This window comes from Terrapene carolina, unplaced genomic scaffold (genome assembly GCF_002925995.2).
Source record: "Terrapene carolina triunguis isolate 2854851 unplaced genomic scaffold, T_m_triunguis-2.0 Scaffold32862, whole genome shotgun sequence".
Taxonomy (NCBI): Eukaryota; Metazoa; Chordata; order Testudines; family Emydidae; genus Terrapene; species Terrapene triunguis.
The window spans coordinates 1718017-1740438 of NW_020697213.1; the positions used below are offsets into that span (position 1 = coordinate 1718017).

General features: G+C 44.9%; 1 protein-coding gene across 2 annotated transcripts in view; it reads left to right on the forward strand.

The window, feature by feature from the left end:
• LOC112106278 (zinc finger homeobox protein 3) overlaps nucleotides 1-22422 on the forward strand; it is a 175334-nt gene that overhangs the window by 61337 nt on the left and 91575 nt on the right. For both annotated transcript variants that reach the window (XM_029914168.1, XM_024199438.2), the window contains one exon: nucleotides 4797-5028. In XM_029914168.1, the coding sequence (XP_029770028.1) occupies nucleotides 4797-5028 (232 nt within the window). The remainder of the gene's footprint in view (nucleotides 1-4796; nucleotides 5029-22422) is intronic.

Below are 22422 nucleotides of genomic sequence, written 5' to 3' on the forward strand. Positions count from 1 at the left end.
GAATGCAGCCCAAAGCTGGTGGTAAACTCCATCTAAGGCTAAATACTAGTTATTTGAGTGTGAGTCTGGTTTACTGTGGAAGTAGTTTTAACTCTACTTCCTGGGTTTCTAAATGTCTGGTGGTTGTTTCTTTTAAACTCTAACCTTATTGAAAGCTATAGGCAGACACAATGGTTGATGTTAATATCTTTACTATCATGTAATATTTTGATCTAACATATAACATTTGACATATGACTTCCTTTGTCATTCTGACTTCTATCCTCCAAATGAGACAACAGGGTAGGTTCCTCCACAGTCTAACTTTCTGATACAAAGTTTGTGTAAGGAAAACCACCTTGCTTGCATCTATTTGTTGCTACTTCTTGCTCTCTTGCTTGAGCAGGATTTTTTTTTTTTTTTAAACAGAGGACAGAATCAGGGTGTATGTTTGTGGGAATAAAATAGAGAACCCAGTTTCTCAAAGGCAAATCTCTTGAGTTTTCTGGTTAGCTTTTCTTCATTTGCTAAAGAGCTAGTAATGTGTAGGGCTTGTTCTGTGGCCAGGTACTAGAGATAGTAACGTACAGGGGTATTTCCTCCAGGGCTTCAGAAATGTTCTAGTGTTGAAATACAACCAGCTACACACTGAGACACACTTTTGGCATTGTAATCCTTCCCCAACTGCCCTCTTCCACAGGGACAGCAGATGGCTTTGCATTGAGACACTAGATGTTTCCTCATTGAAGGACTGGGCAGGGTTGTTTTTGATCTTTGTGTGTAAGAGTAGGTGTTGTGAGCTGCATGTGTTGCTGTGGTTAGTGTGTGTACAATAACAGGCCATATTCCCCTGGGAAGCTTCACTTGTGACCCTTATGGTTTCTATCAGAATGTACTTCTGTCTGTTTCTACTTTAAAGTGGAGCTTTGACTAAATCTAATCAATATTTTGCATTCCATGCGTGAAGAACCAGATGTTAGAAGTTTCTTATTGTTGGAAGGCGGGGTGGGAGGGTGGGGGTGAACAGCCCCTCCAGATTTACTGAAATCGATGTTCTCTGAACGAAGTTGGTTAGTTTTCTTTAGGAACAATATATTCTTTTGATTTTTTTTCAAGATGAGTTATCGTCTAATGAAAGTTCTTGTTTAGTCTTTTGAATTTGTGCTTTGTGTAAGGGAAAATTCTCATCTGGGAAAAGCTTTACTACACGATGGACCATTAACTGTACTTATCTATCTGTGTGTTTCAGCATTTTCAGTAACGCCCCAGCTAAAAATTGCAGGTGTGTGACTTTCACCCACTTCTCTCCTCTAGTGTAATCCTACAGTAAAATCACAGTACTGACCTCTGTTGGTTTTCCATGGCAGACTGATGTAGGTCACACAGGATTTTGACTTCACTACAGGATGCAGCAGCAAGTGACGCTGGCCTGAGAGGGCAGGGTCTCTGACTACAACCCACGTCCTTAGAACGGGAGCACAGGGAACACCGCAAATGAGCCACATTTATTAAGTTGTTTAAAATATATTTTCCCCAGGATGTAAGCCTCCCCCCCCCCCCCGTCAATCAAAGCACTGAAAATTGTGCCTCTGTCTCCCATAGAGACCATGTCCATAATACTTCTCTGGAATCTTGAATAGTGGTAGCAACACTCCCAGTCAGGAAATACCTTATGAAAGGCTTGGAAGAAAATCCCCCAATGTCAGGTTATTCTGGAATTGCCCTCTTGGGGTTTCTTGTACCGTTTCGAAGCAGCTGGTACTTGTTTCAGTCGGAGACAGGAAACTGGGCTAGATGGACCAGGTTAGCAATTGCTACATCTGTCTCTGTTCATTCAGGGTCTTAGAATTTGAAATTTGTGCCACCAGGACTTAAGAGGCTTCTGCACTCAAGGGAGCAAATACTTTTCTTGTAGCCCCATTGAGCAAGAAATCCGGGGCTGGTGGTCGGAGTGTGTTGCAGAAATCTGAGCTGGGCAGGACAAGGTACTGGGCTGGTTGAGCTGAGCTGGGCAGGACACTGTCAAATCACTCCTCCCTTGCGTCTTCTTTTGGTTTTTATATCTGAAGCAATTGCTCTTTTTCTGGCTATAGCGTAGGCTAAGTTAATGCACAAAGACAGTAGAGATAAGAGCAGAGGGAAGAAGAGTAAAATGCCCACAAGAGAGAGAGCTCGGGAAAGTTTCTTTGAGGGCACCAGAGGGATTGGTGCCTTGATGGATTCTTCAGATAATACAGTGAATGTAATTAAATACATTATGATCCCAAATGAAACTATTCTAATTAGCTGGATCAGGAATAAATTTATTCTCTTCGCCCACCCCTTCTGGTCAAAAGCAGCAGCTCTCGCTCCTATCCAGTTTTAAGCATGTCCTTGGCTTGGAAAGATTGTTGATCTCTTTGGCACCTTACTGCAGATCCCTGTGATCCAGACATAAAGAGCTGGGTAATGTGTGTCTTTAGCAGGACATCTGTACCCCAGCCATCGCTGGCAGGTACAACGAGACAGCTGTCTGAAGTCTAGGATAACCTCTCCTCATATAGGTAATGCTTTTTGGTGACAGAGCTTGAGAATGCAGCCCAAGATTGGTTGATGTAAATTTCCCCCAAGTAGAACAAATGGGGAAGAAGGCTTTCCTGGGCTGACCTAGAAGGTGAGGAGCATGTGGTTGTGGTAAGAATGGACACTTTCAGGCTTGCGGTGCAGGACTTGGGTGATTGCTGAATTGCAGGTATGGGCGGTAATCCAAAAATGGCTTAGCCTGGGAATTCTTCCTTGACCTTTGTCCTTGTGTCCCTGCTTTACCTCAGCAGGCAGGAACAAAATGCCATGGGGATGGGGAATGCTAGTGCAGAATATATGGGAACAGTACCAATTCTACCCAAAAATGAAAGAGCAAAGTGCGGCTGTGCTATGGCCCTCTGCATAGCTGAGAGGGTGAATTCTTGCCTGTGTCTTTCTCTAAGAATTCTTTGTTCCAGCCTTTGGGATTCACAGCAATGTGGTAAATTACATTTATCCCTTTCCCCAGTGTCCTGGGGACTCTGTGTCTGAGAACTGACAGGTTTCATTTGCTGATCAAGGGGGGAAAACTGTCCTCCACTGGCACTGGCTGGCTTGGCTATGAGATCTCGGTTTGGGAGGGGGATGCTGTTCTATAGCTTGCTCTGAATTACTTGAAAAGGAGGTTGTTGCTAGTGCACTCAGTCTCTGGTCATTGTCTGTCCCTACCTACATCCAGCTCTACCAGGTCATCCTACGTCTTTCGTCCATTTCCAAGGGAATGGAACCTGCGGTGGTAGGCATTAAACCTTCTCTTTATGAACAAAAAACCCTGGGATGCACATACTCACCAACTCTGCTCTCATGGGCTCTTTCCAAGGTCCCTTGGATTGTTCATTGTAATCAAGGGCTGCTTCTGTTTTAGTCTTCTAAGTTTTAGTTGAACATTTATCAGATGTAATTCTGTCTGTTGGACATAAGATCAGAGCTCCCTCTCTGATTTCCACCCTGGAACAGCTTTATTGAGAGAGACTCTTGCCAAATTCCACACTTAGGTTGTGAACAGTTTTTAATGTTGGATTGGTCATTTTCTTTCAGTGAAAAGGCTTGATCTCCGTTGCTGCCGCTATGCTGTTCCAGCACATGCTTATCTCCCTGACGACTTTCCAGGGGAGCAAAGAGTGGGAAGTTCTGTTTTAACATCCACAGGTGCAGGGAGACATGGATTTCAACTTTCTCCATCATTTACTACTTTTTCCCCTCATCTTCTCCTCTCCCTCTCTTAGGACAGCCCCAATCCGTAACATCTGTAGCCTCCCGCATGACTTCAATTCCTTTCAGTGATCAGTTGTGGGAGAGGAGCACTGAAGCACGATGCACATGGGGACCCCCATCAGCCTGAAAGGTTGTGTGGTCATGTCAAATCCCCTGTGTAGCCAGGCCGCCAAGTGAGGGACACGGCAGAGGAGGGATGGAGGCACTCCGTATCTGCAGGGATGTGTGTGATAGTGGGCTCACTTCTTTCACATGTTCAGCTCCCTGACTTAGTACTTCCGTTTGCAATAGTGGACAGCCACAAGCAGTGAGTTATTGATGGCTTGTGTGGGACTTTGGATCAAAAATGAAGGTTGACCCTTATGATCAGTTATAATTGCGGGGTCTGCAGAGATGGTTTTCGGTGGGATTCAGTGGCTGAGGAATCGAGCTTGTCCTGTGCTGCCCTGACCACAGAAACATCATCTCACTGCAGTGCAAAAAGCAGCCTTTCTCGTGGTTCAGATCCACCCTTCAAATGCCCTTTTCCACCAGGCTTATGAAAGATAAACTTTGAGAGAGGTACGTTAACAGACCCAATCATTTTAAAAAAGAAACTCTGGAGTTCTTGATGGCCCTTTTGGTCCGCCAGTGCAGTTTGTAGCTGAAGTGTTTTGTCTGTACTGTTAGATTACAGTCTCCTGGGGGCAGGGAATGTGTGTTTTGTACAGTGCTGAGCACACTGGCAGCCCATTAATAAAAAAACAAACCAAACAGTCCTATGCCCACTTGTCTCACTCCTCTGCCCAAAGTCAGCCCAGCCTCTCTCTAAATGCCATTGCTGTCAGTCCGTACAACAGTGCCAGGAAATCCCCATTCATTGTACCTTCATAGTATTCTCCACAGAGGAAATTCTTGCTCTTGTTCTTGTTCAAGGTGTGTTTCTGCTACTGAGTTTCCAAGAAGCCTTTCTGCAGCTTGAAGTACAGTAGCCCATCTAGGCTGGGGATGAGTTGTTTTCTAACTCTGTCACTCATGTGTCTCTGCTTTGTTCTTCACAGCACCTTCAGCATCATGAGAGCGGGGTTGAGGGCGAAAGCTGCTATTATCACTGTGTCCTCTGTAACTATTCCACCAAGGCCAAGCTGAACCTTATCCAGCATGTGCGCTCCATGAAACATCAGCGTAGTGAGAGCCTGCGCAAACTGCAGCGCCTTCAGAAGGGCCTCCCTGAGGAAGAGGAAGACTTAGGTCAGATCTTCACCATCCGCAAGTGTCCAGCTGCTGATGCCGGTGAGTGGCATTTCTTAGCTATTGCTATTGACTGGTGTATGTTCTGATATTTGATTTGGAGAGTTAAAGAGTTCGTAGAATTTCTCAGCCAGCTTCAGAATTTCCTTGTCATGGTCTCTCTCCCTCTTTCAAGGTGATAGTTAGTAACCTTACAAGCCCCAGTCAGCCCATTGTGCTGGGTGCTATACCAACACATCAGAAAACGTAATCCCTGCCTCAAAGAGCTTACAGTATAGGGCCCCGACCCTGTGAAGACTTGAACACATGTTTATTTCATATATGTGAGTTGTCCCAGGGCTTCAGTAGGACTAATTGCATGTGTGAAGTTAAGTACACGCATAAGTCTTTTCAGTCTGGGACCTAAAATAACTAGGGACATAAGAGGATGAAGGATAAAATCAAATTAAGTCAACTTTCATAGGTGGATATTTGCATTTTTTCCAGATAATTATAAATAGGGCCCTACCGAATTTACCGTCCATTTTGGTCAATTTCACAGTCATAGGATTTTAAAAATCACAAATTTCATGATTTCAGCTTTTTAAATCTGAAATTTCAGTGTGCTGTATTTGTTGGGATTCTGACCCAAAAAGTAATTGTGGGGTGGTCACAAGGTTATTGTATGGGGTGTTGTGGTACTGCTACTCTTTCTTCTGCGCTGCTGCTGCTGGCGACGGCGCTGCCTTCAGAGCTGGGCAGCTGGAGAGCGGTGGCTGCTGGTCAGGAGACCAGCTCTGAAGGCAGAGCCGCTGCCAGCATGGGATGGTATTGCCACCCTTACTTCTGCGCTGCTGCTGGCGGAGCGCTGCCTTCAGAGCTGGGCACCTGGCCAACAGCCGCCACTCTCTGGTCGCCCAGCTCTGAAGGCAGCACATAAGTAAGGGTGACAATACCACAACCCCCCAAAATAACCTTGGAACCCTCCTGCAAATCCCTTTTGGGTCCGGACCCCCAAATTGAGAAATGCTGGTCTCCCCCGTGAAATCTGTATAGTAGAGGGTAAGGGCACACAAAAGATCAGATTTCACGGGGGGAGACCAGATTTCACGGTCTGTGACGCATTTTTCATGGCCGATTATAAATAAGGGTCAGCTATGCCATGTGCCCCTCACATCTTCATTCACTGATTGATTTCCTCTGGGTATTGCAGCAGAGGTGGCTCTTGAGGAGGGGTTTGGAGGAGGAGAGGAGAGTGGCCTAGAGACTGGTTCTGAAGGAACGTTCCATGTGTAAGGGGCAGTGTGGAAGAAGGCACAGTGATGTTTGTGAGAGACACTGGCAGGGAGCTGGAGGAGGGGTTCAGCAGGGTGCATAATTAGGGATGGCAAGAGAACAGGAATTCTGTTTCACAAAAGTTTGTTGAGGTTTGGACATTTTTTGTGTTCTGTATTGGAATGAAACCAAGACCTTGCAAAACTGTGTGTGTGGGGCCCTTAACATCCCAGAATAGCCAATAGTCAGGACACTCACCTGTATTATGGGAGACACAGGTTCATGTCCGTGTTCTGCCTGATTCAGAGCAGGGTCTTGGGGGGTTTCCTACGTCCCAAGTGAGTGCCTGGGCCACTGGACGACTGGCTCTCTCTCTCTCTCTCTCTCTCTCTCTCTCTCTCTGCTTTTGACCAAAAATTCCATCCTGGGCCTCAAAAACCTTCCCGATGAAAGTTTTGTTTTTGACTAATTAGCATTTTCTGTTTGTTTGTTTTTGTTTTGTTTTTTTAAAGTATTTGTGGAAAGATCCCTGACCAGTCCTATCATAGGGACTGATCTCAGGGTGCAGTCATCAAGACAGGGTAAGCATCTGGATGAACGCTTACATTGTGCGGATAGAAAAAAAATGCAGATCTTAGAAATGTATTGGTGGATGAAGGGTTTGGTGGTTGCTGATATACATGTTGATCAAAGAGGAACTAAAATGCTTGAAAATACCTGAATAAGCAAAACAAAAGATCTCAAATCATTCAGGGTTAAATCTGGTTTTATAACCCGAGTAACCAGTCTGCAGGCTCAGGGGTTCTGTGGAGGCTGAGAGGAGGGAATCAAGCTCCTCACAGTTCACAACAGCAGTGAAAATATACTGTGGCTGCCACACCACCCTTGGGGCTGCAGTAGAGGCTGCAGCTCCTTGGCTTTCCTTTTGTGGGTGAGAGGAGATTGCTGGAGGCGATCTCGTGCTCCACCAGAGAAGACCTTTCAGTTTCCCAGTACAATGTATTGACTTGTAATATACGACTCTGTGTATTTTGTAGCACATGTGAGTTTGCTAAAGGTGAAATGAAAAAGAATGACTTGGGCCCTTTATGCTATGTAAAGAAGGGTTGAAAGCCTTTTTTAAAGCAACATATTTTCTTTTTCTTTTACTTTTACTTTAGAAGTTCAGGACTTATCTGTTTTTCCTGGAAGACTTTATGAATGAATGGAGAACCGTTAGGATTATGACATCACAGTAGGGTGACCAGATGTCCCGATTTTATAGGGACAGTCCTGATTTTTGGGTCTTTTTCTTATATAGGCTCCTATTACCCCCCCCCCCCACCCACGTCCTGATTTTTCACATTTGCTGTCTGATCACACTACATCACAGGTACTGAGGAAGTGGAACCTGACTAGCTGAGAGGGAAAGGGAATTTTGGAGAGTTTAAAACTTGTATTTTTCAACACTTATTTAACTAAAAGTCTTACAGACATTGGGGGAAAATCTCCCTTTGTTAAAGATTCAACAGTCCTAGAATCCTAGAACCATAGGGTTAGAGGGACTGCAAGGGTCATTCTAGTCTAACCCCCTGCTAAGATGCAGGATTTGTTGTGTCTAAACCATCCAACAAAGATTACTATCCAGCCTCCTTTTGAAAACCTCCAGTGACGGCGCTTCCACAACCTCTAGGCAGCCTGTTCCATTGGCCTACTGTTCTTACGGTTAGGAAGTTTTTCCTGAGATTTAATCTAAATCTGCTCTGCTGTAGTTTGAAACCATTGCCTCTTGTCCTGCCCTCTGTGGCCAGAGGGAACAACTTTTCTCCATCTTTTTTATGGCAGCCTTTCAAATATTTGAAGACTGCTCTCGTGCCTTCCCCCCCAATCTCCTCTTTTCCAAACTAAACATACCCAATTCCCTCAGCCTTTGCTCATATGGCTTGCATTCCATCCCTTTGATCATCTTTGTCACTTGCATCTGGCTCCTTTCTGGTTTATCAACATCCTTTCTATACATTGGTGACCAAAATTGGACAGAGTACTCCAACTGAGACCTAACTAGTGCTGCCTAGAGCAGTACTGTCATCTCCCAGGACTTGCATGCTATGCCTCTGTTAATGCAACCTCAATTTTTTTTTTTTTTTTTTTTTTTTTTTTTTGGCAAGAGCATCACACTGTTGACTCGCGTGATACACCACAACTCCCAGATCCTTCTCAGCAGTGCTGCTGCCAATCCAGTTATCCCCCATTCTGTATTTGTACACTTGGTTTTTCTTCCCTAAGTGTAGCACCTTACATTTGTCTCTGTTGAATTTCATTTTGTTGTCTGTAGCCCAGTTCTCCAATTTATGAAGATCCCTCTGAATTTTAGCTCCATCCTCCAAAGTGTTTGCAACCCCCGCTTCCCCCCAGCTTTGTGTCATCTGCACATTTGATCAGTATGCTCTCTCTTCCTACATCCAGGTCATTAATAAAGATATTAAATAACACCAGACCCAGAACAGATCCCAGTGGAACCCCACTTGAGACCTCCCTCTAATCTGACATCATTCCATTAATAGCACTGCTCTACAGCCAAAATGCTTCTGAAATAAATGTAGTCAAACTTTACTAATTCTGGGTCACTGAGAACGAAAATGATGCTTAAAATTGTTGATTGGCTCTAGTTTTCAAGATATGCTGTTGGGTCAGTATATACGACCCTTGACTTGGGAATGGCGGAGGATAAGTGAGTTATAAAGGGAAGGGATCTCAATTTAAACCAGAAATGACTAAAATACATCTTTGACTGGATCTATGACTAAATCTATGACTGGGTTTGGACAGTACTTGCTTTTTAGGCAAAACAATGAATGATGCAATCTGAAGCTGGTATTGCGTCATACATGATATGAATTGCATCATGTTATTCCTAGAAGTCATGGATGATGCAATCAAAACGAAGCTTACATCTCTCTGCTGAACAAATTGCCCTATATCAGCTCTAGAAATCATACAGTGTCGTGCTCTCTTATTTGTCAGTGTTTGATTTTGCAAAGGGACACATTTCTGTTTAGCCAAAGTGAGCAGAGATGCCTCGTACTTGTGTGAACAGTGCAGATAACTTCTGCTATGTTTGTGGTGAAGTGACTTTTGCATCACAAAAGCGCAGTATAACCACTATGGTTAAGAACGCCTATCACCTTTATTTTGGCTGCAAAATTGGAGATCAGGACAAGAGGTGGGCCCCACACACATGCTGCAACACTTGTGCAACCAATCTTCGCCAGTGGTTGAACAGGAAAAGGAAATCGATGCCTTTTGCAGTGCCAATGATTTGGAGAGAGCCAACAGATCATACCAGCAATTGTTACTTCTGCATGGTGCCTCCAGTTGGGAAAGGTGTGTCAAAGAAGAAAAAGTGGACTGTGCATTATCCAAACATTCCATCAGCTATACGCCCAGTACCCCACGGAGAAGGACTGCCGGTTCCTGATGCACCAGAATCATTCTCACTTGAGTCAGACGAGGAAGAGGATGAAACTTCTGGTCCTGAACCATCAATGTCACAGGACCCACATTTTCTCCCATCCTCCTCCTCTGAACCACACCTCATAACACAAGGTGAACTGAACGACCTTGTCAGGGATTTGGAACTACCCAAGAGTAAGGCAGAGCTGTTGGGCTCCAGACTACAGCAGTGGAATCTCCTGGCAGGTGATGTTAGGGTTTCCATGTTCCGTGACCGTCAAAAGGATCTTGTCCCATTCTTCTTCATGGAAGGTGATCTTGTAGCCTGCAACAACATCGATGGTGTGATGGCAGCCCTCAACATCGTTCACGATCCAGATGAGTGGAGACTGTTCATTGATTCATCGAAGACGAGTCTTAAAGCTGTTTTGCCATTATGCAGTAATGTTTTGCCATCAATTCCAGTTGGTCATGCAGTCCATATGAAGGAAACCTATGACAACAGGAAACAACTTTTGAGGTGCATAAACTATGACCACCATCAGTGGCAGCTTTGTGGCGATTTGAAGGTTGTTGCTCTCTTGCTTGGTCTGCAGACTGGATACACAAAGTACTGCTGTTTTCTCTGCGAATGGGATAGTCGTGCAAGAGATTCCCACTACATCAAGAAAGATTGGCCACTCCGACAGTCATTGGAGCCTGGGAGGAAAAGTGTTCAGCATCCACCACTTGTTGAATCAAGGAAGATTTTGTTACCACCCTTACACATCAAGCTGGGTCTGATGAAGAACTTTGTCAAGGCCATTGACAAAACACAAGCAGCTTTCAAGTACCTCCGTGGAAAATTTCCAAGGTTAAGTGAAGCTAAAATAAAGGAAGGTGTCTTTGTTGGTCCTCAGATTCGTGAACTTCTTCGAGATGATGCATTTGACCATGCACTGCGTGGCAAGGAAAAGACGGTATGGAAAGCCTTCCAGTTAGTGGCAATAAATTTTCTCGGAAACAACAAGGCAGACAACTACAGGTTGTTGGTGGAAAACCTCCTCAAGGCATACAAAAGCCTTGGTTGCAACGTGTCACTAAAGATACATTTTTTGCACTCTCATCTAGATTTTTTTCCACCGAACTGCGGAGCAGTGAGCAACGAGCACGGCGAGCGATTTCACCAGGACATTGCAACAATGGAGAAACGCTATCAGGGCAAATGGAGCCCATCAATGCTTGTAGACTATTGCTGGACAGTGACAAGAGATGCTCCATTTAATGAATACAAGAGACAAGCCAAGAAGTGCCGAGTAGACACTGAATAGGACTAAACTATGTACAGAATAGTTTTTTGCCTTTTGTTTCATAATAAATTTTATTTATATAACCTTTTTGCTGATTTTTAAAGTGTTACATAAACAGGACAGGTGAAATATTATCATGTAAAGCAACCATAAACACATGAAAAGACCTAAGTTTACAATTTATGATTAAAACCCTACTATCTACACAATATACATAGACATAAGATGTAAAAACTTAAATATCTTAGAAACAGTAGCCAATCAGTTGTTTTAATTGTCATATTTGAATTCAGCACATCAAAATACATAATAAATAGCACATTTTATCTCTGAAGCAGATGACTTCTCAAAAATTGTAGACCAGTGTAGTTACTCATTGTTTGTAGTTGTTTAACCAGTTATATATCTTAATGTTAGTTCTGCCAAACCTGCATTTCTCCAGCTTACTTATCATAGAATATCAGGGTTGGAAGGGACCTCAGGAGGTCATCTAGTCCAACCCCCTGCTCAAAGCAGGACCAATCCCCAACTAAATCATACCAGCCAGGGCTTTATATAAACAACAAGGAGTCCGGTGGCACCTTAAAGACTAACAGATTTATTTGGGCATAAGCTTTCATGGGTAAAAAAAAACCCACTTCTTCAGATGCAACACCGGACTCCTTGTTGTTTTTGTGGATACAGACTAATACGGCTACCCCCTGATACTTGGTTTATATACATTGAACAAAAGGCCTCCACACAAAATCCTCCTGCTAAGATTTCCCAGGGTGGCCTGTGGTCTCTGCCTGCCTGTCCGACTGTAAGTGCTTAGGGGAGGGGCTGTTATCTTCGTGTATTGTGCAGCACTGAACCAAATAAATAATAATGAAGAGTGTACTACAGTGCATTTCAGTGGAAGCTAAAGCTGTGTCCCTGTTGTTCCTCCACCTATTAATAGCATTCAGGTGTTGCAGCCATGCTTTGTGTTTGCACATGGCTAGTCTGTGCTCAGGTCTTATACTGAACTCGAATCTGTGCTGTGGAGTAGTCGGTGAAAGGAGTGGCCGTGGTGGAAGAAGTTAGCAGGGCCCTTGGACAGAGGGAGGGAGGAGGGATAGCAAGGGTGCTGTGTGTCTGGAGCTAATTGAAATACTCATATCAGTTTCACAGGAAATTTCTAAATCCTTTTTTGTTCTGAAATGGAACAAAATTTTAAAATTTCCTGCAAAACAAAAATCTTATTGTTTTCAATTCAAAACAAAGTTTGTGAATTTCGACCCAGAGGAGGAAATGTGAGAGTGGCCATTTTGAATTTTCTTCAGTGCCTCAGTAGGCAAGGGAAGGAATGGATAAGTTGTCCCTAGGCATCATTTGTCTTCCTAGCTCTCTAGGGCAGTGGCTCTCAACCTTTCCAGACTACTCTACCTTTTTTAGGAGTCTGATTTGTCTTGTGTACCCCCAAGTTACATCTCACTTAAAAACTGCTTGCTTACAAAATCAGACCTAAAAATACAAAAGTGACACAGCACACTATTACTGAAAAACGGCGTGCTTTCTCATTTTTATCATATAACGATGCAATAAATGGGTTGGAATATAAATATTGTACTTACATTTCAGTGTATAGAGCAGTATAAATAAGCCATTGTCTGTATGAAATTTTAGTTTGTACTGACTTGGCTAGTGCCTTTTATGTAGCCTGTTTTAAAACTAAGCAAATATCTGGGTGAGTTCATGTACCCCTTGGAAGGCCTCTGCGTACCTCGTTGAGAACCACTGCTCTAGAACAGGCACCACCTTTCTGTGTCTGTGCAATGTCCAGTATGTCTGAAAACCTCCCATCATGTAAATGATGTATTTTCCTGTCTCTGCCTGGATGTGTTTGTGTGCACACCTAGGTATTTGTGGGCTCCGTTCTATGGGCTGGTTTGCACACACTTATTTCTGTGTATAGGGGGTAGTGTGGGTGAGGCACTGAATTGTGTGTGTGTGTGTGTGTGTTGGAGGAGGTGGTTCAGAGCCGGCCCCCCCCCCCCCCCCCGGAGTGGCAATTTTGTTACCATAGTCTCAGTTCCCCCAACTATCCAATTAAGTCCCACATACCTAAGAGTTTGAATGACCATGCTCCCTTATGGGGTCTACTTCAGTGAGCCATTCCAGTTGCCTCTCCAGCCCAAACTCTTTGTCCCTAGTCAGCATGGTTCTCCTCAGCACTTCATCGTCGGGGTGCAGGGTACTCTGTAGTCATGCAGGGCTTGCTCCCTGCAGACCCCTGAGCCTAACTCATCTCCTAGGAAGTGCCACCTCCATGTTTCTGTCACATGACCCTTAGTCACCTGACCAAGCAGAGGCCAGAGCTTGGGGCCTGTTGGGCTGGTAAGGGCGTGTCGCAGGCCCAACAAAGACGTAAGATTATTAATAAAACCTTTGTTCACAGTTACAGCATTAGCAGCTGAGTGTGGCCTTGGGCTTCGTGTCAAGTTACTCTTGTAACAACCACCTTCAAAAAAATCTTTTAATCCTTTTATTAAAGACCCAGGAAAAGAAGAGAAGCCAGTTATAAAGCATTTGGAATGTAGTGTCCAGGAAGGCTTCCTTTTAAATAATATTCCTTACGCCCTCTCCCTTCAGCGGCAGAGTTTATTCCCTAGGCTGGACCCGTTTCATAGGGTTTAGACGGTGTTGACAATGGTATTAGCTTTTGTGAGGAAAAGAGGAAAAGTTTAGCTTTGATGATCTGGCACTGTTGTAGTTGAAGTTGATCCTGTTTAATTTCCATAAAACAAGACAAATGAAGACAAAAAGGGAGAAACAACCAAATCAAAGACAGAAGAATCTGTGTGGTGTTCTGGTGCTGACTTCCACTTGCAGCCTCGCTCCTGGAGAAACACCGGCCCAGCACAGGGTTTTACCAGCCACTTAGGGTATGTCTACACTGCAATTAGACGTCCACAGCGGGCCCATGCCAACTGACTTGGGCTTCCAGGGCTCTGGCTGAGGAGTTGTTTAATTGCTGTGTCAGGGGTTCCTGCTTGAGCTGCAGCCCCAGCTCTGGGACACTCCCACCTCGCAGGGTCCTAGAGCCCAGGCTCCAGTCTGAGCCTGAATGTCTACACCGCAATTCAACAGCCCCTTAATCCGAGCCAGCCGGCATGGGCCAGCCACAGGTGTCTAATTGCCGTGTAGACTTGCTCCCAGGAATGGCAAACTTTTACTAGTGTCAGGAATCTAGCACTGGCTCACGGCATGTCTTGCCAGAGGTGAAGTGAGTTGTCTTGGCTGGCCAATCCGGACTCTTGTTAGACAGAAGACAAAAGGAGAGATGGGGAAGAGAAGAAATAAAGTAGGGAAGGAAAATGACACACAAGGGCGGGGGTGACATCAGGAACCAAGTCTCTCACCCCCAGGTATCATTCGGGATGGAGTAGAAGCTGGTGGAGATGGTGATGATATAATCTGGTTTTCTCTCTGTGGCCCGACCTGGTCAGGATGTCTTTCAGAATCAGGACAGTGAAGGCCCAGTGAATGGTGCCATGGTGGATCCCAGGGTCTCAGGAGGCAGTGGCAGTTGCAGCCATGATGGTAAAGCTTGCTCCTAACCAGTCCGCCCATCCCACTGCTCCCCTTAAGTGACTCCCAGATAAGCCATGTCCAAGGCAGGGTGGCAACTTCATCCCATTAAAATGAACCAGTTCTAACACAGTTCAGTCATTTCAACTATAAACGCTTCTTCCTTCTCTAGACTCTTTCAGCTCATTGTCATGCCAGCCCATCACTTTACCAGGAGTTTGGAAAGACCCCTGACTACAGGTCTTCTAACTTTACAATCCGCTGTGTACCAGTCTACTTGTTTCCAACTTTTATTACTTTTACAAATAGTTTTATATACCAGGCCAAGCTGGACTTTTGTTACCCTGAATAACTTTGAATACTGGCCTGTGCACAACAGACCTTAATGCCTTGCTGGGGCACAGTATGAGAGGTGGGATTATTACCTCCAGTTTGCATGTGTGCAGTTGGTTATTTGTGTGTATCAAAAAAAGGGGTGTATAACACCCTGGGTTTGCATGTAGATATTTCCATGTGTCTATGTCTCAATCTCCTGATGGAACAGAGTGCCTGATTTGGCTTAATTAGTCCTCTAACAATCTACAAAGGTCAGGGCCAATTGCTCGTTCATTTACATTTGTAATTGTGATGGTTCCTGATTGCACATTATTTGCAACTCATTCCCTCCCACCCCTTACAGAACACACAGACACACACATATACTCCCTCTCTCCCACCAACCCCTTACCGAACGAACACACACACACACACACCCTGATGATAGAGACCTCCCAGGAACTTTTGTGCCTACCATGGAAAAGAGCTTTGGGAGCTACAGTCCACTTCCTGTGGAGGGAAAATGAAGCCACTGGCAGAGAAATTACACAGACACCGGGCAAGAAACCCAAGCCCCATTATCTGGGAGCCTTCTTGAGCTGGATGATTTAAGACCATTACGCTTTTCTGCTTGCTCTGTGCAGAGTTTGCTAATGTTGTAGCAGACAGGAAGATGGGCTCACATGGGATACTCAGTTAGTGTTGCTGACCAAAAACAGTGCATCTTAGGGACTAGGAGATGCTTTTCTATCTTGGATATTTTTAGGGCACCCCTCTCTATAGTATCTTAGCACATCTCTGGGCTTCTGCTATGGCTGGTATTTGTCACTCACTGCAGGTGCATTTGTTTGCTGTCACCCATGGCCCAATTTGCTTTTAATCCTGACCACTTAACAAAAAAATTCCCTAAACAATGATCAGTGAATAGAGGGAGGCTGATGAGCATGGGAGACAGACCTTCCGTAGGGTAGCCCCAGCTCCTGTGACATTAATTTCTGCAGGAGATAGTGACAACAGAACTCAGCAGTAAATTTAAACTAATTCCTTCAGCCTAGCTCTCCCCAGTAACTCCTGCATACCTCCCCACACACAATCTCACGGGCAAAAAAATCCCTAGAAACTAACCAAGCTACTGTTTTTACAGCTGGGAAGGAAGAGTGAAGGAGGACTGTTATTTCTGTGTGCAAATACTCTTAGATATTGTGGTGGTAGCACCATGTAAGTAGACAGGGCATGACAGAGATAAACATAAAAACTATTTTTGTCCAACCTGTGAAAGCATCTTTTCCCCAAAAGCTGCAGGTACAAAACAAGCCTTTTTAGTGCTCATCTCAGACAATTGTGCTTGAAGCTGCCAACCACTTGGTGTGGAATTGCCGGATTGGTGTTTTGTCGATGTAAATGTAGCTCACCGGTCAGTGTGTTGTATTCCCTCTGTGCCTGATCCACGCAGGATGTGAGTCTGTTACAGCCCCATATATAGCCTGGCTCTAGAGACTCAGGCTTTTAGTGCGGGAGGTCCCTGAGGTCAGGCATTTTTGAATGCTAGCTAAAAATGTCCCATTCTGCCTGTTTTGATTTTGTTCTTCTCCCCTTTTCCTTTCCTTGTCCTTCTGTCCACTTGTCCTTCCTCTCTGTTGTATGTCTTGGTGTATTGTTGCTGATCAGTTTAGGATTTATTCTCTAGGGTTTAACTTTCTGGCCTTCTTTTTCTCAGATTATTCTTCCTTCCCCTCTGTAAAATGTGTTTTTCTGCCTCATCTTTTAGCTTTCTTTTTCCCTCTCTGGTTTCCCTTCAGCAGACTATCTTTATCTGGTGTCATTTATACATATTCCATTCCTTCTATTTTTTCTTCTCTCCCTTCTGTGTTAACCTCTATTTCCTTCTGTCCTCCTCTCTCTTTCATTCCTTATTTCAGCCCAAAGGGTCAGCTCTTCCCCTAAAAGTACTAAGTGTGGAGGATTTTCTTAAAGATAAAAGTGGGCATCTAATTTCTGTTCTTTGAGTGTCTGGCCTGTTGGCAGCTTTTGGGCTGATGACATGCTTTCTTGGGGGCTGGTGTAAGGCTATGGAACAAACTCCCACAGGAACTAAGGATCATCCCTAACCTCACTACCTTCTGCTCTAGCCCCAGGCACTCGTCTTCAACCTGCCTTCTCTAGCACGAACCCAGAGCATGCACGTTTAAAACCTATCATCCCACTCACAAGTCTCCCCGTGGGACGAGGATGAGAGAGAACAAACCACACGAGACAGACGTTCATTGCATCACTTTATCTTAAATACGTATTTGGCTCCCATCACTGCAGCGTCTGATTACCCCACAAACTATTTATCCTCACAAACCCCTTGTGATGAGAGAGGGCAGCGCTGTTACCCTCATTTTACAGATCGGGAACTGATGCACGGAGAGGCCAAGTGACTTGCCCAAGGTCACACAAGAAGTCTCTGGCAGAAGAGGATATGAACCCAAATCTCCATCGAGTCCTAGGCTAGGACCTTAACCACTGGACAGTCTTTCCTCTCTTACTGTTGTCTTGGAGGGCTCACAGCTACTACAGGGATGAGGGCGGTCTGAGACCCTACGTAGAATGGAATAGGGCTGGTACTAAACAAGAATGTTATTGCTTTCAGTTCGTTTTGGACACAATAATATAAGAGTATGTGTATTGCTGCGAGAATCCTGGACTGAAACATCACCTAGAATAATTTAAAATTCCCATCCCTGACTGAGAGATTGTCCCTAGAAAAGCACTGCCTGCAGGGCATTGAATTTTGTTGCCAGGTTTCTGTATTTGACAGACTAACTCCAAAAACCACGGAATTTTCTGGGAGAGAAATAAAGCTCCTAATGGATTTAAAGTAGGGCTTTCTTTTGACGTGTTTAGAATGATGTTTACCTAGCAGCACCACATGGGCCCCCATGAGTTGATGGTGTGGCCGAATGCTTCACCATCAGGAGAGAGAGCACAGTCCCTGCCCCAGGGCACTCACAGTCAGGTGCTACAGCTGAGGAAGGCGCAGGATAAGTCATGGGTGAAGGAGCACACCCTTTCTCTTTCATCTTCCCTTATCAAAGCAATGCAATTGGTTTGGTTTTAAATACCTAAATCTGTGTGTGAGGGGCGTGGCCGTGGGGCGCAACTACAGAGACTAGCTGTGAAAAGGGAGCCCCAAGACAGGCATTTTGGGGAGGGATTTAAAGGAGGGCAGGAAGCTGTGTTCAAGGCTTTGTGGGGCCACCCTATGGGACAGTCCTATAGCATTTAATAGGAAATAATCATCATTTTCTAGACTTTGTGAATCATCCCATAAAATAGACTATATTACAAATTATATCCATGCTCTAGAAATCTGTAGGATGGTTTAAAAACACCTATGGAAAGGAAACCCTTTCCTATTCTAGTCAGTGAGTTTTAGATCATTGCTGTAGAACATATAATATAGAACCTGTTGGTGTTATTGCTATTAAATTCTATAGAACTTCCCCATGGGGGCCCAGCAGACTCAGCCAGCCAAGGACACACTGTGTTGTGCTGCTGCACTTTTTGGTATGTTCTTTTGCTGGACTCATAGGCAAAGGGTTCCTGTAGTCTCTGCATTCCACTGAAGAGACCCAATCCCATACGGTGGACGTATCCTTTCAGGCATTCTGCTTATTCTTCCAACACACAAAGTCATAGGCCTTTGCATGTGAAGAATGAGAGCAGGGTCTCTGGAAGGAGTCCCTGAACAAATCCAAGTGTGGTCAAAAGAGCCTTTCTTTGTACAAGAAAAGAATCAGAAAATGGTGTCAGAAGGAGAATTCTTAGTCACGTGTCATTCCTTCTCTGCCCTGGTCTTGTTGGAGCATCCATTCTGATCCCAGCATCAGCATACACCCGGGGACCTGCCTTTCTCCTCAGACTCAGGGTAGAATGGCTGCCAGCAAGTTGGGTCGTTATCTCTAGATGTAAAAGTCTTAACCACTGGGGAGGTCTTCTGTTCTCAGAGCAATTGAGAAGGGGGATTCTGGATATGTCTTCACTGCGCGTCCCCCTCCCCCCCCCCCCCCAAAGTGTTCTTACCTTGGGTTAAAATAGCAGTGAGGACATGGCAATGCTTCTTTTAACAGTTTACAACTCGACTTTAAAGGCTATGGGTTGAACTTGAGCTCCTAAGCTGAGGTAAAAGCAGATTTGCTGTGTATTCACTGCTGTTTTAACCAAGTTAGCTCCACCATCCAGTCTGTCCCTCTTGTTTGGTAGCCATTCCTGGATTACACGTTGAATGGACAGGGTGAAAGGCTGTGGAAAACCTGCTACCCAGCTGGTATAGGAAGAGGAAGCAGGCTCTCCCCAGAAGGTTTAGAAAAGAGCATCCCTGGCCCTCGTAGCCGGGGGAATGGGACCACCATACAAGACATTTCTGATTTGTAGGTGTCGGTGATGTATACGAGCTAGATAGTATTATTAAAGTAGGGCTGCAACAAGTGCCTACTTTGAGTGGAAGTTTTACATGAGTCCAGTCTCCCCACTTGCACTGTAACCTTCTAAGGCCTTGTCTGTGCTGGAATTTGCCCTGATTCCTGCTGTCACTGTAGGTGCGCTGGTACCAAGTTTAGACAAGGTAAGCTGCAATGTTCACCAGTGGAGCTTATCCCGGCTTGAAGTATGGGCCCATCCCTAATTTTGGTAATGCCTAAAATCTGTCTCTCAGATTGTAATTAAAGGTAAACTGCCCCCATAACCAAATGCAAGTATTTGGCCTTACCAAACAGAGGCAATGGAGGGTTTCAGAGAGATACAAAAGAGTGGGATTGTCATTGTCACTCTCCTCGTGTACGCCTTTGTCTGCTGTCTATGTGGAACGTAGGTCTGTGCACACAGGGCACTTAGAAACGTCCCAGTGGCTGCAGTGGTACAGTGCACCCTGGGCAGAGGAATTTCTTTTGCACTCGCCCGGGGACAGAAGATATTTGACTAAATTCTGTTTATTAGCAATGTGTAGGCAGGGTGAGCAGCTCTTCCAAACTGATTGCTCTGTCTAAACATTACCAGTCAACAAAATTAAGTCAAATCTCCTGTGTGCACATATGAAGTGCAATAGAAACACCTGTGCAGGATAAGGGCCTTTCAGGGCAGAGCTGAAGTCTGTTGGTGAAGCAGGGCAGAAGCCTCCTTGTCTTCCCTGTGTGCTGCTTTTCATGATCTTGTTCAGACTGCTGTCTTCTCCCATTCTCAGGCCTTGTCTTTGCCCCGTGGATCTGGAACAGTCTCCCCTGTCCTGTGCACTTGCCACTCTTATTGTCCTCCTCCAGAGCCCTCCTCCAAACCAGCTTCTTTCAGCTAGCATCCCCATCACTAGCTACCTCTCAGGTGCTCCCTCCTTCCCACTTCCAGGCCTGCCCAGGATAGATTAAACCTGTGTTTATATCTGTGAAGTGCTGTGCACTTGATGCCATGTAAAAACAATCAGATTATTGGTACATAGACTCTAAAGATTTGCTCTAAACTCGTTGTGAATGCCCAGTCTGTACAACGTACCGGAGACTGGGCTAGAAAGGGCTGCTGTGTATGTCCTGCCATGCCCCGGTTGGAATGGAATCCAAGAGCTTGCTGCAGCTGGGGTGATTGTCTAGCTTTGGTCTCTGAAGAGGAAATCCTTTTCTCTTGTCTCCTCACCTTCTGCTGAGGAGTGAGAAAAGCTATTGTCCTCTTCTGAAGAAACATTCACTCTTCAGCACAGTAACATACATGAAATAGCAACAAAGCACACCGCTCTTGGCAGTATGTGTGTATGCTGATTAAACCTACACTTCCCCTTTACCTGCAGTGTTTCTCATCCTTGTGCCAAAGCCCCAGGACACTCCCACATACAGGATTATCATGTCTTCCAAAAAAGGTTTCATTTCACTTTTGTTCCTTAAGCCATAAGAAAACTTGTTGCTTTAACCTCATGTCATTCTGTTGGGATCTCAAAGCCCCATTTCTCCAAGCTGTTCTTCCATTTCTGAAGGGTATCCTGCCCCAGGTGTGAGACTCAGTTGTCTGGCAGGCCCACATAGACAGCTCTGCTCTGCGTAATCATATCCTCCAAGGGAAGTGTACAGACACCAAGCTGATTTAAAGGCTCCTCCTTGATAGAGAAGTGGAGAGGGATATTTGCGACTGTTATGTTGCTTTTGCTTTAGTCCTTGTACTATTGTTTCACAGTCATCAAAACTGGAGAATTTTTTGTTTGTGGTTAAAGGGCAGGGTGGCTGCTGACAGGAACGTCTGTGAGAAACAGAGTTTGAGGACGTGGGGAGACAACCATTCCAGGTCCCATAGGAAAGCACACCAGGCTCAGTTTGTTTAGAAACATAGGGGGACTTGCTTGTCTCTGTACTTGTTCTCCAGCATGATCTACCCACCTGTCTGCCTTTTCTGCCCTTAATTTGGACAAGATTATGCAACATCTGGCTTCTTCTTTCTCTTCTAGCGGAGGCTCTGATGTGAACACAGAGATGAGAGGCTGGCTGCTGAGAGTAGAGGGACAACATTTGTTCCTCTTTAATATCTGGCAGAGGCACATTTCCTTTATTATTTCTCTTTTGGTTCTTGAATTTAAAGAAAAGGAGAGCAGTTGTGTCCCAGAATCCATTTGACCAGTCAGCAGTGGGGAGATAATCTCTAAAGGATATGAAAGGTTTAATAATTTTAATTTTGTTTTTATTAAAGTTTATCATAACTTTTTTCCATGTGCCCTGGTAAACATGAGAAGAGGATGGAGGGAGTAATATAAATATGCACAACCCCCCCAAGCGTTCACTTAATGAAAGGCTCTAATGGGAGGCGCCTGGCGGGAAGGAAGTGGTTAGATAGCTGGGCTAGGGAAGGCAGACCAAAGACACTCTGTAATATCACTGAAACGTGGCAGGAATCTCATAAACTCCCCATGTAGCTCCAGCAGACACTTGTCACCGGGATCTCATGGCTTTCATTAAAGAGAAAGAGAGGAAGCTCTGACTGCTGACTTGTTCCAGAATGTTTTTCTTGTTTGGCTGCATCTTAAAGCCTTTTCCACTTAATAAAAAAAAAAACCCACCAGCCTATCCAGCAGATGCTACAGTGAAGTGTGTTGGGAAGATTTGAGGTCCCTCTACTGGGCTTTTCTCGTCAGGACCCAGCATGAATTTGTCTCACTCTAGTTCTAAAAAGCTAATGAGATTGGGTTTGCTTTGCTGCTTTTATTTTACGTTAACATTGGAGCCCTTGTCCCCTCATGCTGATAAGTAACTAATGGACTAAATCTGGGGGGCAGGGCACAAGAGAAGAGGGCTGTCCCCTGTGTAAAGGGGTGTGTTTCAGCCGTATGGAGTGATTGTTGCGTGGAAGTGACCAGCAGCTGGGCTTGGTCGACGCTAGCAGACTGCTGGGCCTACGTGCTTAGCAGAGGACAAGAACTCTAATTCAAAGCGAGTGTTTTGTTCTCCTGTTGAGTAGAGTCAATCTCTGTACCGTGTCAGTCCCCTCTGCACACACTTCCTAAGATGGACTGTGGCCCTATCTGGAGCTATAGCCCAGCCCCTTTACTGCATTCTGGTGTCATAAAGGATCTCAACTAGGAAAC